The sequence below is a fragment of the Aythya fuligula genome, chromosome 17 (assembly GCF_009819795.1).
Source record: "Aythya fuligula isolate bAytFul2 chromosome 17, bAytFul2.pri, whole genome shotgun sequence".
NCBI classification, from domain to species: Eukaryota; Metazoa; Chordata; class Aves; order Anseriformes; family Anatidae; genus Aythya; species Aythya fuligula.
This window is the reverse complement of record NC_045575.1, coordinates 10,438,272-10,456,701: the sequence shown is the minus strand read 5'-3', so window position 1 is coordinate 10,456,701 and position 18,430 is coordinate 10,438,272. Positions and strand designations below refer to the sequence as shown.

The following is an 18,430-nucleotide window of genomic DNA, read 5'->3' as shown; positions in this document are numbered from 1 at the left end:
AGCCAGACTTACCCTCAAAATAACTTTCAGAGGAATGTTTTCAAGAATATTCCCTCTATGGAGGAATCCAACCCATTGTGACTGACGGATATACGCACAAAGCCAGTGATGAAATGATGATACTGTTTACTCTGCTGAGAGCAGTCCCAGACATTTTAAGTTTTGTTTCTTCCTCAGTTGTGATAACCTATTGATTACTCCAACTTTCCTTTTTATAAATACCCTTCTGTTCTACTCCCATCTTTGCAAGTTAGCACACCCTCAGTGGCCAATTCAACTCTAGACAATGTCATCTTCAAAAATCTACTATACAAGAGATGGATTTTAAAACTTCCATTTTTTCAGGCCTTAAAACCACTGTTCTCCAGATTAGTGGTTAAAACAATGATTTATTGCTCTCACATCATCAGATTTAAATGCAATGGTTGTTCTCTGCTAACAAACTAGTGTCAATGGTAGACTAGATTAAATCAAATGAAAATGTCTCCATTTTATTGCTTCTGCCATAAAATTAGTTGGCTTAAGACAGCAGTCAGAGTGAGTAGTAGGAAGAAACAGCAGCTACTGCAACTGATTTTGTTATGGCTCAAGAACTAGAGCAGTTACTATCAACCATAATTTCATCTAAATACTAAAGCATAAAAGTCTGAGGATAGGCATACACACTCCACTAGATCAAGGAGGAAGAAAAAATAAAAGCTACTATTGCCCACTATTCAGCCCAGGAATATTTTCATTACTTATATAAAAGTTTTACGATAGCAAATAAGTGAATATTTGCAAAATAAGTTTGCTCAGAAGTCTTTTACTTCTGAAAGAAGAGGCTTTTACTTTCACAAGAACAGAATGAAATTATCTTCCAAAAATATTTCAGTTCTAAAATTGCAAACAGTTTATCATCTTTATTTTGGTATTAGGCTGTTTCACTTTCTTGCCTTCTTTTATTACCAAATTACCAAAATTTATTTTCTACATCCACTTATACATCATTCAGTGATGGAGAGTCTGACAATTTTTTTCTTATACTTTTCCTATCAGTTTTTCAGTGCAGACTAACTGTGCTCTTGCTTTGACTTGGAAAAATAATCACCGCTGAACAGATTTTGCTTGGATGTGTGTAAAGTGATGGACCTGCCAAGAAAATAATGCTAATTTGGACTATTACCAGTCAGGAATGACATACTGGTGTCACAACAGCTGTATCAATTCAATCATAAGATTGGTGCACAGTAGCAGTTAAAAAGTGAAAGGCGAGTGTTAAGAACTATTAAACAGAAGAGAGAACAAGCAACACGATTATGCTCTTGATAACACTTGTGCACCTGCATCTTGAATACCGCATACAGTTTTTATTCTCGCCTGCCTGAAAATGATTTAGAGAGGTACAACAACAGTAATCAAGGCACAGAACAGCTGCTGTAAAAGCAAAAAATCAGCTGTGACTCTTCAGACAGGAAAAAGTTGACTGGGGAATACAAGAGAGGTTTACAAAATGAGTACACAAGGGAAATGTGAAAGGACCATACAGCATCAAAATAGGCCAACAATTGGGAAGTTGAGAAAAATATTAACGATTCAAATGTTTTCACACAACATCTAGCTACGTGTAGCTACCGATCTGCTCACTACACAATATTGCTCAGGATAAAATTTTACAAGGATTCAGGAGGAAGTTATCCAGATTTGCAGATAACTACTGACAGGTACCAAATGCACAAAAAACATATCTGGTTCAGGATGTCCTTGAGTGCAAGGGCTGGGAGAGTACTTGTGTTTGTATGTGGAAGGAAGCATCATATGGAATTGCTTTGTTTCTATACTCTTTCCTAGCACCTGCTTTTGACATTAGAGGTCAAAATACTGATTAAATGGCCCTCAGGTCTCCCCCCGTGGTTATTTTTATGTTCAAGTTGGTATAAACCCAGAACTCCATTCATACAAAAAAGCTGTAATACTTGCTCTTGTTTTTCTTAAGAAGAATAAAGGAAGTAAGAATTAATTTTTACCACTATACAACCTTGATGTTGTTAAGTACAAGTCTGTTAAGTCACTACAGTTCTTCTGTGGAAAGAGATTCACTTCAACTCTAATCATGAAGTCCTTACTATGCAATTTCAATTATGTCTAAACTTATCACCCCAGAAAGAAAACGATCACGAAGCACTGTGCCGGAATGGCATGATTTAGTCAGCTTGTTCAGCTGCTTCAGTATTTTGGTATGCAAGAATGCTTGTTACTTTATTTTCTTAAAAAGAAAAGAAATCTTAAAGGATTTTCGTTTATTTTGTACTTTCGTTGTTCTGTAAAACAGTAGGAGAAACAGAAGTAATTAAATGAGACTATTTAGTTTGCTGTAGCACTACAGCAAACAAATACACTGGAGGAAAAAGAGTTACTGCAGCTTAAATATAATCCTTAGGGAATGTTTCTGTTTGCATTCAGACATTGCTAGAGGAATGTCACCATACATCTAAGAGGGTAAGCCGATTTCTTCGTACTCTATTTCTCTTAAAATGACATGTTAGAACCACACTTTCTGTTTGGGCAAATAAATCAAACCCATGATAATCTCTTCATGAACCATGTCAAGAGTTCTTGGCTTGGAGTCTCTGCCCAACACTTAACTGTAAGAGGAGCCCGATTTGCTAGCCTACACAGTTTCAATGAGCCACTCAAGCCACCGATTTACTGCTCTTGCACTGAGCTACTTATATATCTACACACTGGGGACTGCACAAGTTTGGATCTTTCTATACAACATTTCTCCAAGTAAATAGTATTAATGTATCCATCTACAAATTCTATAGAATAAAATAAACTATATAGGAAGTATCTGATACTATTTCAGATATTCTAAAGTGTTCACATTAGAAGTTCTATCTATTGGCAGAAACATTTAGATTCTCATACAGATTTAAGAACTTTCTTTTAAATATAGTATTTAGGATCACTGATTGATTTTGGGCCACAGTTGATAGCTTTAGGATCAGTTCAACAGCTGATCAATTCTAAAATTTGCTAAAGCATTCTTGGCAACTCCTGTAGATGTTAGTAGAGTTAGAACCTCTAGAAAAAAAAAAAAAAAAAAGCTTATTCTCCATTTAAAGTATCCACAACCCACAACTTGATGTACTAACACATCTATTTGGAGGTCAAAGAACCGGCCAGTAAAGCAATTAACAACACATCCCAGCACAAAAAAATATCTCCCCTTTCTCATCCTCCCAGCAGAACGCAATATGCTTATCCTGAAGGAACAATTTGCCTGTGAATTTGTCCATTTTAAGACGTGATAGTCACCTACTAACACAGATACATACATGCACATACACACTCAACTTTTCTTTAATGCAAGGCAAGATCTGCATTTATCAGAATAGCAAGAAAATGCAGTAGCAGTAGAAATCAAACATACCCTAACAGGGAAATGGAGTAGAAAACAAAGGGTTGGGGGAACACAACAGCAAATGAGAATTAGTGAGGTGAAACGAAGTGATTCACGCAGAGCTTCTAATGAGGATGAAGCAAAAACAGTAGAAACAAAACCTCAAAGAAAATAATGGTAATGATTTGCCAAGATACCCACCAGTCGCAAGACTATGCCATGTATTGAACACAGCACTAAATCTAAGAAAGCACAACTTTTTTAGTCACCATAGTTTGGCACAGGGATTTTATTGCTCAGATAAAATGACAGCATTAAAAAATGCTTTTGTTTGAATAAAATATATAGATTAATTAGTTTTCCATTGGCTACATCTAAACACATTTAATATTAAATTAACTTGTATTAAAAGTCTGTACAAAGTATGACGCAATGATACATAACCTTTACATATCCATTACAGTACACTGAAACTATTAAAGTAATTCATAATTCCAGCAAACGTGGCAAGACAAAAAGAATTTTGAACATACACATATACATACCCACCCCATATGAAACAGGATAAGTCTAAAAAGCAATAAAATTTCATATGATCAGAATGAAATTAAGTTTCTGTTATAGAAATGAATAGATCTAGTCTGTCAGTATTTACAATGCTATAGTCTGCACACAATTATATTATTGTTGATTCCTTTCTGGAAAATTATTCCCGAAGCCAATATACAAGTGACAATACAGTATCACAATGCATGACTAAAAGTTTTACTGATATCGGTACTCCATAGTTTTTGTTTTAACCTGGTACTTGACAGTTTCTTAGTACTTAGATTTTAAAAGCCCTAAAATTCATAAAACCTGCATCACAAAGCAGTTATCTCAACTAAAGTACAAGACCTCAACCTGATAGTATTAAAAAAGACTTTCAATACTCTAGAAGTCCAAGGGGAGTTTTCAACCAGTTTCTTATAAAAAAGATAAATTAAAAGCATTCAAGAAATTTTTAAAAGAATATTTGAACGGCAATACAATGCAAAAATAAATACAGAACTTCAAAACCTATTTTTTGTGATTAAGCAATATCTAAACATCACATCTACTAATAAAAGCAGGTTTGACAAACAGAAACTCAATTTACAAACACACCTAAGTTGACACGTCTTGCCATTACAAGGATTAGGTTTTTACAAAGAAGCAGTATTAAATATCTGTGTGCTCAGATTAAAATCCTCTTAACCTCCTAAGAAACATAAAAACAACAGTCCTGTTGTCTGCACATTTAAGAAAAAAACGAGATGAACATCACAACTGCAGCACCATGAACTTTGGAACATTTGAAATAATTTCAGAGCATCTGATCCTCAGCTTCCAGCACGAGGAGCCAAAAAGCATCGCTGCAAGACGAGGACAGAAGACGATATGAAATGATCCATAGAGTACAAACAAAGAAACAAACACATGTAGAAATCCTGGAAGCCAAGAATGGCTATGATGTCTAACGAACAGCTGCAGTTATTGACCCACTGTTTTGAACTTCTGAATGAACAGAAGAGGAAAAATTGTAGCTTCAATACTCATTGAAAAAAGGTAAGTCATTTTGTCATTTGCCTAGGCCTATCTACATTCACAGACTCTTGTCAAAGCCTTCACCTTACTGCTTTGTTTTGTATGCATGGTATAAAGATAACATTGTGAGACTTTGTTTCATTATTGTGAGACAATGTTATAAAGATAACATTGTGAGATTACCTCACGTGTGAACACTAAAAAGATCAAATCTTCGTCTAGGCATAAAAGAACCAGGAGTTACTTTAGATACTTTCAGGCAGTCTCACATGTTGTTCTGAACAAACATTACAAAATGATTTAGTTTAGCTTCTTCTCTGGGAGAAAGCAAGCTATCCCCACGGATGACTGAGATAAATATGCACACACAAACAGAAACCAATGAAAATACGTCATCATTGTAAAGCAGTCCATATTTGAAGACAGCTACAACAATTGTAGTGTCTCATTAGATCTAGAGTAAAGCTTGTCTTACCCTAAAGTAGCTTTAAAGCAGACTTTGAATTACTGGGAAGCAAATAGTCACAACTAAGGTCTTAAATGCCTATCTTTATTCCAGATAAAAACTACACACTAACATAAAACTTAACACTGTAGAAGTAAAAATAAATAAATAAATGCACATTCTACATTAACCTCAAAATAAGAATTGTATTCTTATGGCCAAGATTCCACCCTGAGCTCAAACAAGTTACCATAATTAAAAGTCAGTGACAGACTATCAATCACAATTAACTAATATGTTCATCTCCTCTCACAACAAAAAGAGCTGGTCCTTCTCCAGCTGAAGTTAAAAAGCCACAGAAAGTTAATAATAATGAAGAAAAGCTTTGTTATAAAGCTTCATGACGAAACATAATTACATGTCTGAAGGAAAAAAATTACTCTGTTCATACATTGTCTGCCTCCTCACAAGAGGATAAACAATTGCCTTTGTAAGAAACTTTTATCTCCTTTTCTCTCTATATATATTTTTCATTGGAAGTTGGTGCATTATTCTACAGATAATACATGAATGTCATTTGGTTACTAACTTGAACTGCGATTGAATTCTGAATTAATCCTTTTTATACTATCTTACCGTTATGACAGGAGAGAAATGAGTGCATCCAGAAATTTGCTCCGATCTTCTGTTTTCAATTCAATTACTAAAACATGAAATACTTATTAGAAGATCCAATAACAGAAAGATACTTCAGGTATCATGCTTGACAAATATTAATTCCAAGTATACTTATTTATAGTCCAATCCAACTTCAAGAAGGAAAAAGAAACTATTTGGACAAAAAGCAAAGTGCATTGTTTACTTCGCTCTTAGATTTCAGCAAAATCTGATCTCTAGGTGGCCATGACATACATAATATAGCCACCACATGTCTGAAACCTAGGAGTGTTGGGGGGTGCGTTTCTTTGTTATGTTCAACATGCATACACTATCAAAGCACATCGAATTAAACTGTGCTTCTCTTGTAAGCATGTACAAAGGTAGGAAAATCTCATTGCATAAGTATCTCACTTTTCAAATACTTGATAAAGCATTTGCCTCATAACATCAATATCATGCCTGGTTTGGCTGCTACATATAAAAACCCTCAGATAACCTCAGAGATTAACTGAAGTGCACATTTTAAAATCATTAGTGTGCAAAATTTACATTGTCTCAAAAAGATTCAAACACCTCTGCTATGTAGCTTATACCTTTTGCACGATACCACTTACAAAGACTGCTGAACTAATACGCAGTTTGTGTTTATACTAGACTCGGGAACAGCATGTAATATAGATGCAAAAATTAAACACATATAAGACATACACAAATGAGTATATTGTCTATACTCGTTATGCTTTACAGAGGCTGTGTAAACACTGACCCCTAAAGGACTATGTTGTGAGTGAAATAAGTGAAATAAAATACAGTATTACTCACTTGACATGTCAAAATGGTTATGTAAAGTCCTCGAGTTGGTACTTTCTGCAGCTTTCTCAAAAGCTCTTCCAAAAAAGCTAAAGATGAACAGAAACATGAGTTAATCATATATACCACTCATTAAGAGACTAGATATTTCTTAAGTACTTCATTCAAGGAAAAGATACTTTCCCTCCCAATATGTATTTTCTGAAGTACATACAATTGCCTACAAGCACATGGCATTTACAGAGGATGCACGATGGCCATTTGTTTTAAGCACTGCATACAAGAATCAAATAAGACCATCCTTCCTAACTTAGTATTAACTATTAAATTAAAACTGAAGTCTTCTCTCATAACTACTCAGCTCTTTTGTAAAATGTGACAGATACTGTGAAAAGTCAGGACTTAGCTATTAAGAGTTAACTAACTTCATTTTCACAGGAAAATAAATATTAAAATGAGTATTACAGAAAAGGACATTAACATGCAGAAGCATGGAACTTTTTCTTGCTGAGAGCTAAAAACATCTAGATTTTTTTTTTTATGTCTCATGTATTCAACATACGCTTCACTTGAGAAAGTGGAAAATCTTAACATTGTAGGGTTTAAGAAATGAAGTCATAGGACATATAGAGAATTCCCTTTCTTTTTTAAGACAAAGAAATAAGTAGTTAAGATGGAGGAAAAAATGTACAAGGAAGCTAGAAAACACCTATATCCTCCCTCAAAGCATCTCACTTATACAATATGCAAAAGCACATTTTTAAGAAAGATACAGTTCAAGTCAATATATACAGCAAGCACAGGAAACATTCAATTGTTTCAGAGAAAGCAAAAGTCTATGGATAACCTTTAGTCAGAACTTTCAAACAAGATCCTTACTTCTTTTTATCAGAACTTTCTGTCTCTGGAGGAATCCCCACCATGATCACAGTTCCCTGTTCAACATCCATTGGTGCAGCCATTATCAGAGGCAGCAGTTTACAGCGCTTGTTTTTTGTCTGGAAGACAGAAAGTCCCTTTGTCAGACCAAACTCAGGAAAAAATTTAGTTTCAGCTTAATATGTGAGATAGTAATACTAATATTCACCTAGGGACACAACTATAATGCATTTGAACAGAAAGTGATTTATTTGTCTAATCTCCTAGTTTCCTTTTTTCTTACTTTAAGGACAAACATGTCAATTCTCCAATCTTGCATTCCATTTGAGCACAGACATGATATGGAGAGACAAGATAAAATTTACAGTGAAGAAAAAAACTCTTTAAACACCACCACCGTCTTAAAAACTTGGACAGGGTGTAATTTTTAGCAATAGCTGTTTTACATTGAAATTAGAATTTTCATTGAAATTACTCTAGAAATCATTATCCCTGCCCTATTTTTTTTATATCACTAAGCTGTAACTTTTAACAAATTTTGTAATTTAAGTAAATCCAAAAATACTTATGAAGATGTTGACATTTTTAGATGCTTTAGAAGTTTGTTTAAAAGTGTTCTGTTCTCAAGACAGATGTTTCACAGTGAGTTTTAAATGCTGTTCCGCTCCTAGCAGCGGACTAGTTTACTCAGCATGTCAAACTCCCAAAACAAGGACAGGCAGATGCAATCTGACAAGGCTGGACCACCATAAGTTTCATTTAGAAATTAGTAAATGCTCACTGTGAAGAGAAGTTATTAGAACTTTGTTCTTTAAAATCTAATTTATGTCACTAATAGTTTAGAAGATAGATGCAATTTAATTTCAATTACATTAGCTGTCAAGACCAGTTTTTATACGGACACAAATCTTTAGATAAAAATTACCAGTCCTGCAATGCTGCTTTTGTGTGTGTGGCAGGCTAACTTTTTGAAGTACATGTTTTGTGATAACGTCCCTTCAAATTTACAAAATTACATGAAAAATTTATATTTCAAGCTTATTAGTATTGAAAGCTTTCTACTGTTAGGAAGTTTTCCAGGCAGATATCTTTCCTAGAACAGCATTTAAAAAGATGCTAAAATTATGCAGTAAAACTTTCAATTAAGATTTTATGAAAACATTTTTAATAAATCAACTGCACGTATCCAACAGAACAATAACCATTACACAGGCCAAAAGTTAGAAGCTTCCGATTTACTTACAGAGCAAACAAAAGATTTGAGCAAGTATTTACTGAGCAGGCACAGAGACACTGGTTTGGAAAACAGCCTCACATCTGGTGTTCCCTAGAAAAAGAATTATTTCAGTTATAATGCAAGATGATTCTTCCACTTATTCCTTTAATAGCTACTGACATGTCTAGAAGTTTTGTGTTGCTCAAAGAACACTAACAAAAATCATTACAATGTAGGAGTTTGACATCACCCATTGGAGTTTGATATTAAGCCCTCTCCTTTGAGAGAACAGATTCTTCCTTTGTGAATTTCAGAGTATATAATAATATTGAGCCAGCAGAGTACAGTACAGTACAGATAAATGGATTCTTTATGAATTTCTGATCAAGTCATTTATATTGGGCCAAGCAGTTAGGAAAACGGTTATTTAAAAATGAGACAGCCAAACACAACACTCAAATATGAGACTGCTAAAAAAATAGAATTCTGACCTCCATGAGTGAGCAGTAGAGAAAAGGCCCTTGAGAAATCACGAGGTTGGTGCAAATACAGCTTGCTACTGTCTGCTGAATGGCTCGTAACTGCTTTTTGGCTAGGTCCAGTCCTTGGTGCAGTTTGTCCAGGTTACCCCTGCAACAGAGGAAAGTAAAATAAACATTTTATATGTAAAGATGCAGCTTTTCCACAAATCAGCAAGACATCTTTAAACACTATCCATGTGGATATTTTCGTCATTTTTTCTTTAGTGAGGCATCAATGCATCTGTTAGATATTTAACCCACATCCTCTAAACAAAATTAGAGGAGAATGAAGATACATTTTTAGTACCTGGAGAGACTGTCCAAAGCTTTAATGAAGTTAGTTGTTTCGGGCCCTTCTTTCTCTATACTCTCCATGAGAGAAGCTGTTGCATAAACTATATCACTTGCTAAGAACTTGTTCTTAAAGCCAAAGTGAATGCTGAAGGTCTGAACTCTTAAATCCTTCATTCTGCAAAACAACAAAGCCAGCAAACATTATTAGCAACATTAGTAACATTGATCAGCTACCTCTTCAGTATGCTGACCTTAAGAACATGAAGACAAATCCTATCTCAGCAGTCACAACAAGCTTATTACTTTGTCAATCTAAACCCCTGTCTTCTAAAAGATGTTCCATCCTCTTCATATAAAATCACTTAAACTTAATTGAAAAGCATTTTCAGATAAAACATTTGTATTTCAAACAATTTACCCAAACTTGCTTGCAGATTCTTCAATCATTTCCTTAAGATTTTCTTTCAAAGAAATGTCCATGGAATTAAACTTCTGTTTCACTTGCTTCAAAGGCAAACTAAAAACAGAAGGAAAAAATACATTGTTAGGTAAGCCAGAAGAAACAGATACATATACTGCCTACTCTTCATAAGATGTTAGTTAATATCAGATACTTTAACAAGTGAAGCCTGACTAAGCTTGTTTGCATTCTTTTTTCTTTAGTCATTAAGGAACAGATGTGAGAAAGCCTGTTACTTACAAATCCACTACTCAGTAAAGGCATATAGCTGAAGTATTCCTCATACAGCAACACCCAAATTGCACAACTCAACTTGAAGAGACTCCACAACCTACTGAGAGCCCTACAATCATATTTAAAAACCAATATATCGAGTACTTGTAAACTTAAAAGATCTTTGCTATAGTCTGAATATTTGTATATAATTCAGTGAAAAATGATCCATTAATTAAGAACCAGATTTTTAAAACTCACCCCATGTCAGCCAAGAACTCCTGTAGCCTCTTCTGCCCTTGTACAGACCAAAGCTTAAGGTTAGCAGAGGTATACGAAGTATTACAGAGACTTTCATACAGAGACCAGTGCTGATAAAGTGCCAGGCGGAGACTTAACAGGAATTATAGAAAATAATTGTAAACATAAATGTCCTTTAAAGTTACAAATAGTTACCAAACTCCCTAACTGGTAGGTGTCTTAAATTGTCCTTATTTATTGTATATACCCATATTCCATAAGAAAGTTAAAAGATGTAGGTGTGCATGAAACCCCAAGACAAGGGACACTGACACATAACTAAATCTGAAGGGTTAAGCTGAAATAAAGCCACATGAGATATTGAAAGAGAGACCTATGTTCAACAAGCCATTCAAAATTTCCATTTCTTTTAATTCTGTTGTGAGTAGCAGAGAAGTTGGGATTTTTTTTTCCTAGACAAAAACTCATTTGGGGTTCATCAAATGGCTAGAGTTCGTTTTTCCAGATATTAGGCAAGGATACTCATATTCAAATGCTATTCGCATGCAGTCAATTGACAGAGAATTTTCTTCATCCTCATTGCGGTGGTTATGGCGAGACACGTGACGCTGTAGAATTCCAATATCAGTCACATACTTCATTCTTTAACAAAAACAAATTTGTCACTTCAGTATCTTCCTGTGTATTTTTCTACTTGATTATGACAACATAAAAATGCTTCCTAGAGATTACACATTGGCCAACCAGCAGCAAAAAAAACTGCGGATACATCTTAATAACAACAATAAAATTACTCATTAATGTTTTTTCAATATTCAGCCATATACCCAGGCAATTAAAACTAAAATAAAACCAGCCCAAAGAGACAAACAGACCAGTGAAATTAGTTACTTATTACATTTATGTCTTTAGAGAGATCAGTATATAAGTAACAATAGAAAACCAGGATTAAGATCTACATGTATACTGTGAGAATTCTGCTGGTATCTAGTATGAAATAAAAGGGGGGTGAATGAAAAAACTTGAAACTTTTCAAGCAAAATTAGAAAGGAAGCTGGAACGTACATTTTTTCCTCTTTAATAAAACGATTGTATAAATTCTTGACTATATCAAGCTCATATTTAAGTAAGCTGCTACTAAACACCATTTCTTCCAATATAAGAAATAATTGTTTTATAATTTTGTGAACAGTTTAAAAACTCTAAATATTAGGAAAACACAGTTTTTCTAATGCATTTCCTGTTTTTAAAAGACATCAGATCACATGTAATCATTAAGATATTTAATACCCTTGTTTATTAATTATCATGTGTAATATTAAATTCCCATGTTTCCTGATCATTATTAATTGCTTTCAGGTACTCAAAAAAAAAATAAAAAGGAAAAAGCTTTCTTACTGAGTGATTTTATCTTGGACCCATTGATCTGTTAGGCCAACAATAGCCCACCTAAAATTAGGGGTGGGGGTGGTAGGGAGAAAAAAAAAAAAAGAAGAAGTTAAAGAAATATTACAGTAATATATATATATATATTATACTTAAATCTGTTAGTATGTAACAGAGCAGGTCAGGAGAACGATTCACCAACTCCACATGGAAGTTAGTAACAAAGTTATATATATTTCTTCTTTAACAGACATACACATAGTAGTTTCATACTCTTGTTCACACCCAACCTGTGTTGGTTGCTTGTAATTAATTTATGCAGTTTTGTCCTCCAATTTATGACATACACTCACTGAGGAAGCTCATACTGAAAGCAAACAGTTTGGGGAAAACTTGCCTCTTTTTACTGTTAAACAAAGCTAGTAGTCTTTATAGAAATGGAAATGGCAACCTACCACAACATGTCATTCAAGTCTTTAGACATCATCCATGCCAGATCAAACATCACCATTGCAGACTACACAAAAAGAAAGCAAAAAGAGAGGATAGATGAACACAAAGTTCTCACTTCATTATGCAAATAGAAGACCATTAAATTTGCCAAGTAGCAGCATTCTACTAAAGAAAGTCACACTTAAGTGTGGTAATCTGCCGCTGTCTTACTTTAAGATACTAAGCAGAGTGAGTAATATCTTATATAGCTCTGTAAATCTTCATTGTGTATAAAGCAACACTTTAAATATAAAAGTAATCAGACAAGAGGTTAGACAACAGAAAGAGCAGTTTGGTGTCCTATTTCATATGTTTGAGATATCCTGACACTTTGAAAACTTAGAAAGACAAACAAGTTCCCCCCATCTTTAAGTCTTTTTGCAAAAAGTATTTTGTGTATGGATAGATACTTTTATCAAGATTAAAATTAAAAAAGACACTCTCAACTTTTTTAAAAATATATATCAGCATTAAAAATATCAAACAAAAACATTAATAATCCTGGTTTACCTCTTTTTCTCCACTATTAACATTGTATTGTCAACTGTGTCAGAATGGCTAGTCTCCCAATCAAAAAAGTACTTCAAAACAAGTACTGTTTATAAGACATATCTAATTTATTAATAGTAAAACTGGATGCACACAACCAGAAAACATTAAACTGCTAAGTCAAACTACTTGCAAATATATGACATATCTTATCAAACACAGTACTACTACATATAAATGGTATTAGACAATTCTAACATCAGTTATTATCCAATTACCTTTATGGTAGCACCTTCTGTTTTTATGGCAAATGAAACATTTATACTTACTGAGGTCCCATGATATTCATACTGTTCGTAATCAAAAAGAATTTCACGTCTAAAAGAAGAAGAAAAAACATTCAATCAAGTAGCATCCAATTCAAAGTATAAAATATTATTTCTCAATTCCAAGTTTAATTTCATTTTAGCACTGAGAAAAAAAAAAAAAAAAACTTGGGTTAAACATTTTTTTTCCTGCAAGGCAGTTTTCTAACTTGAAGAAAACTTTCTAACTTTCTAAATTTTTCTAAAAATGTGGAAGCCACACTGAACTGTAGAAAAAAATAAAAAAAGAATAGCTTGTGAAACCCTTGATTCCTCATACTCCATTTTATCACTTGTTCCTCTTCATTCCAAATGAAAAGACTGGAATTACAAAGAAAGATATCTGTACAAATTTTACCCCAAGATAGATGCAATAATACTATGATTACTTAGTAGTGAAGCACCGAACCTCTTGCTACTCAATTTATAAATGATTATTTACAATTATTATCCATTTAAAAGTTTTACTTTTAATATATTTAATATCTCCTTCCATTTGCTGAAGAAAATTAGAACTAAATTAGAACTAGAACTAAAGCATCTTGCAAATCAGGCACCATAGTATCAAGATTTATATCAAAGAAAAAGAGAAAGAAAAAAAATATATGCAACATGAAAAAAGTCAAACACACCTGCGTGCCTCCCATTCTCTTCTTTGGCGTCTTTTCATTGTTCTCTCAATTACCTCCTGCAAATTAAGTTAGATGTTAAAAGGCTAGAAAAAAAAATACGAAGTTAGCAACTTTTCAGGTAGATTAATAACTAAATCCTCACTAACAAGACCTAAAAGAATTATTCCTATTAATGATATCTAGCAGGAAAAGGCTCAGTAAACAGCATTTTCAATATTAACGCTGCATCTTACCAGTTTCTAACATAAAAATGACACTGATAAAAAATAAAAATGAAATAATTAATCAAACTCAGAATAAAGTCACTCGCTGTATATTTAAGCTCTATAAACAGCAGCAGCATCCTGAAAAAAATCTAAGTATCTTTCTGAAATACTTAATAGATTCAAACGTATTTATGGATTTGACTTCAGTTTTCTGGCACTTGTTTTTTCTTATTAAATACTTTTTCTAGACGAGTAGGAAAAATATACTATGTTAATAGAAAAATATTAATATATCTATAAATTTTGAGGATGTCTTTACATTTAATGGAGTCAATGTTGCTAGTCTCATGCCTTTGCTACCTAGAACAATATAAATTGAAAATCCGCTACAAACAACACATAACGAATTTATACATAAATATACTTCATTTAATTTATTGCTAAAAGGACAAACATAATATATTTCTAAATTATTTGTGATCTGTCTTCTAAAATTATTATTTTAAATTAAATAAATTAAATAAATAAATAAAAATAAAATGAATAGCTAGATAGGTTGTTTTGCTAGACTAAGAAGCCCAGAGCACGTAATCAGAGATAGATTACTTCAGTTTACCAATTACACAAAGACAGTATTATGTATAAACAGCTTCAAGTTCAGGTTAGGTTTGTTTTTATAAGGAGAAAATATTTCTGTGCAGTTTAGATAAACATTCTAAGCAAGTGAAACTCTAGTAGTCATAATAGATTACCTTCTAATCTTACACAATTTTTTAAGTTTTAAAAATCAAAAGTCATGATTTAACCTCCTGTAAGTACATGTAATAACTTATTTCATTTCTTTTCAAAATGAAGGAGAAGAAACAAACCTCTTCAAAACGTCTACGCTTATCTGAAGGTTCTGACCCATCACTTTCAGCCTCTGACTCCTCTTCTTCTTCCTCTTCATCTCTGAAGATATCATCATAAGCAGGAACATCAAGATCATCATCTGGTTTAACTAACAGCTTAATCTAGCGAGCAAAAAAAAAGTGTTTTAAAGTAAAGTACCTTATTCAGTGATTAGAAAATATTTCAAATGACAAACGGGAAAGCTTCAGATACTTAAGAAGAGAAACTAAAAATTTATTTTGGCTGTTATTCATTGTTTTTATTAAAAAACAGTATTTGTGTTTTATCAAGACCATGTTTATTTATGCCTCATAGGATTAAGATCGGTATTCTTTATCAGTACGATTATAGTTAGAGCATTACTGAATTATTTGTGGTTGGTTAAAGCCATGCTTTCAAATAATTTGAGCTCAGATTGCTCAGATTGTAGCTGTTGCTAGATACTGAGAAATAATAAATGTTACACTGTAGAGAATGCTTATCTTCCAATTTCTAGCAGTTTGTTTTGTAGCAGTAGGTTTAAGCTGATGTTTATTGCTGACAGCTATCACTCTACTTATAGTTTTCTGTAACTGAAAAGAGTATTTTTTTTCTGACAGTGAACATTATTACTGGACATATCCATTAGCAGTGCATCCTGACCTACTGCTAGCGCTGTAAAAGGTGCTGCAAAACACAGGGAAGCGTTCAGACACCCACACACAACAGGAAACATGCCAACAGTTTTATTACACAAGCTGTAAAAAAAGAACAGTTTACCTGTGTCTCATTGTAAACATTCACAACATTGATAGGTCTGTGGCTGTCGCAAACGAAAAAAAAAGTGTCTTCTTCAGGCTGCAAGATCTCCAACAGGTCAACATTGGCACCACAATTAATAAGAACAAAATATTTGAACTGCAAACAGAAGTAACAAAAAAAAAAAAGAAAGAACTTTTCATTTCAATTAGCAGTAAACAGAAGATCGAAAATACCTTTACAAAACTCCAAAGCACTCATCATTGCCAAAACCAATACTTACTCCCTGTTGTTTGATGCCTCAGAGAACAGAAGAAAGTGTAAGGCAACATACCAAATTTATGATGGGATGTTGGACACCCAACCCCACCACTTCTCACATCTCAATGTGTGCACACTTAAGTTGAATCAACCAGAAACGAGTTGATGTTAAGGACTTGACAAATTTGTTACTGGTATATTAAAATTTAACCATTGTTTTGAGGCAACAAATAATAGTATTACTGACATTCTAAGTTGGGGAAAGGGAGGCAGTACACCCCTATATCAGATAAGCTGCAAACTTTTTTGTTTTGTTTTGTTTTATATATATATACATATACATATATATAATATATATATATATTTTTTTTTTTTTACCTGATCTTTATGCTCGAGAAAGGCAGTTTCAAGTTCTTGCCATCCAGACACTGGGACTAGCGTATATTGCACATGGTCACATTGAAATAAAGCCTAACATGGAGGAAAGAAAAAAAAAAAAAAGAAAAAAACAGCTGTTAGGTATGGTGGGGAAACATCTTCTACAACGCTCGGCTATGCTACAGTTCTTTTTCATATAAATGTCTTCAAAATTTATGAAACAACGAATCTACACAAACTTCAGGAGTATGATTTGTGAGGTGTCCACGTTATGATTCATGAAGAAAATACTTCACTAGATTAGTTTCAACGTTCACCCTTTTCCCAGTTCAAACCTACTGAACGGATCCCAGTATTGTTTTTTTCTTTCACCATTAGTCTACAAAGATAATGACATAGACTTACTTGGAGTATTTTACACGCACAAAGTGCATCAACGTCTGAAGCCACAAGAAGAAGAACACGCTGCAAAAATAATAGAAGAATAGTATTAACAGCATAGGTGTCAAATCTAATGTGGTAGCATGTGAAACAGTCACTGTAAGAACAGAAAGAGAAAAATTTAAGGAGAGATCATTATAAGCTTAAAACAGGATTAATTCTCAACAAGCATTACATGCAAAATTAATTGCTTGGATCCCTATAAACATAAACAACTTCACTTTAAAGTGGTGAAATTACACCTAAAATACGTTAGCTGCTTTGTGGAAATGTACTTTTTCAGGTTGCTGTGAACAGTGTATAATTTTGAAGGTTCAGAGCTGGTCAGCCCTGCAACTACTTTCTTTACACACCTAGAATAGCGTACGTTTTAGCATGTGATCTGAAACAGCTTTAATTAATGAAAGCCTGTAGGAAATCAGGACAAAAACAACTCCTGAAATAGCCTTGATTTAGGCTGAACAACTGATCTCCTGTTTGGGTTTTTGGCGATTTTTGTTTACAGCTGGGAAGGCGAGAGAAATACTTTCACTTGCACAATCTTCACAGGCTGAGCACGAGAAGACTGACCAATAGAAGCTTTACCTTGAGGATACAGACCCATAGGGGAGAAAAACAAACCAAAACAAAGGCAAACTGAGGGTAAAAAATGAGAAGAGGCAAACAGCTTTAAGAAATACTTCACGGTAAGCCCCAAAGACAACACAAACGCAAGATTTAGGGTCCGGACAAGCAGCATCACAACTGTTAACGAGACATACGAGCAAACAAAAGCAGAGGCAGGGACACCTCGGCTACACGACAGACGGAGGCGAACACCCACAGCGCCCAGCCCGCCCCTGAAGCCCTCCCAGCGCCTCAGGGGGCCCGGAGCGAGCCCGGGGGCGCCTCAGCCCGAGCCGCCCCGCTCCGTGAGGCGCCGGGCGCCGCCGCGGGGAACCCCTGAGGGGGCTGCCGCCGCCTGGAAGCCCCCAGGGGCCGCGGGGCAGCGCCTGAGTGCCGCAGGCCGCACCTGGCTGACGATGCGCTCGTAGAAGTCTCGGCGGCAGTCGGACACGAACATGGCGGCGGCGGCGGCGGCGGTGGGGGAACAGCGGCAGCCGCGGGCCACCCCCACTCAAAGTGGGCGCCAAAGCAGCGCCGCTCCCCCGTTGGGCTTCCCGCCGCGGCTGGTTGGCCAATAGGAAAGCGGGGATCTCCTCTTCTCAGCACGGATTGGGCGAGGCGTCCGAACCGTTCGCGTTGCTCGCCAATGAGATTGGAGAAAAAGCGTCGCGACGTGCTCAGCCGGCCAATGACAGAAGGGGGCCAGCCGGAAGTACCGTGCCGCTTTTTGGTCGCCGCTGCCGCCATCTTTGTTGAGGGCAACATTCTCGCTTTGCCGCTAAAACCGCCCCGACAAAACCCCGAGCGGGCCTCCTCGCCGCCCCCGCACCGAGAG

At 35.0% G+C, this 18,430-nt stretch overlaps 1 protein-coding gene across 1 annotated transcript; it reads right to left on the bottom strand.

Moving 5' to 3' along the window:
- Window positions 1-4,385: 4,385 nt before the first annotated feature.
- On the bottom strand, window positions 4,386-18,052 carry CDC45 (cell division cycle 45). Its single transcript, XM_032198992.1, has 19 exons — window positions 18,002-18,052; window positions 16,954-17,013; window positions 16,549-16,641; window positions 15,931-16,068; window positions 15,150-15,293; window positions 14,075-14,130; window positions 13,407-13,455; window positions 12,552-12,613; window positions 12,109-12,159; window positions 11,233-11,352; window positions 10,711-10,842; window positions 10,195-10,293; window positions 9,790-9,951; window positions 9,453-9,591; window positions 8,989-9,072; window positions 7,746-7,864; window positions 6,879-6,955; window positions 6,033-6,099; window positions 4,386-4,779 (listed from the first exon to the last, which is right to left on the bottom strand). The coding sequence occupies exons 1-18, from the start codon at window positions 18,050-18,052 to the stop codon at window positions 6,035-6,037; spliced, it is 1,701 nt and encodes a 566-aa protein (XP_032054883.1). The 3' UTR covers window positions 4,386-4,779; window positions 6,033-6,034.
- Window positions 18,053-18,430: the final 378 nt, after the last annotated feature.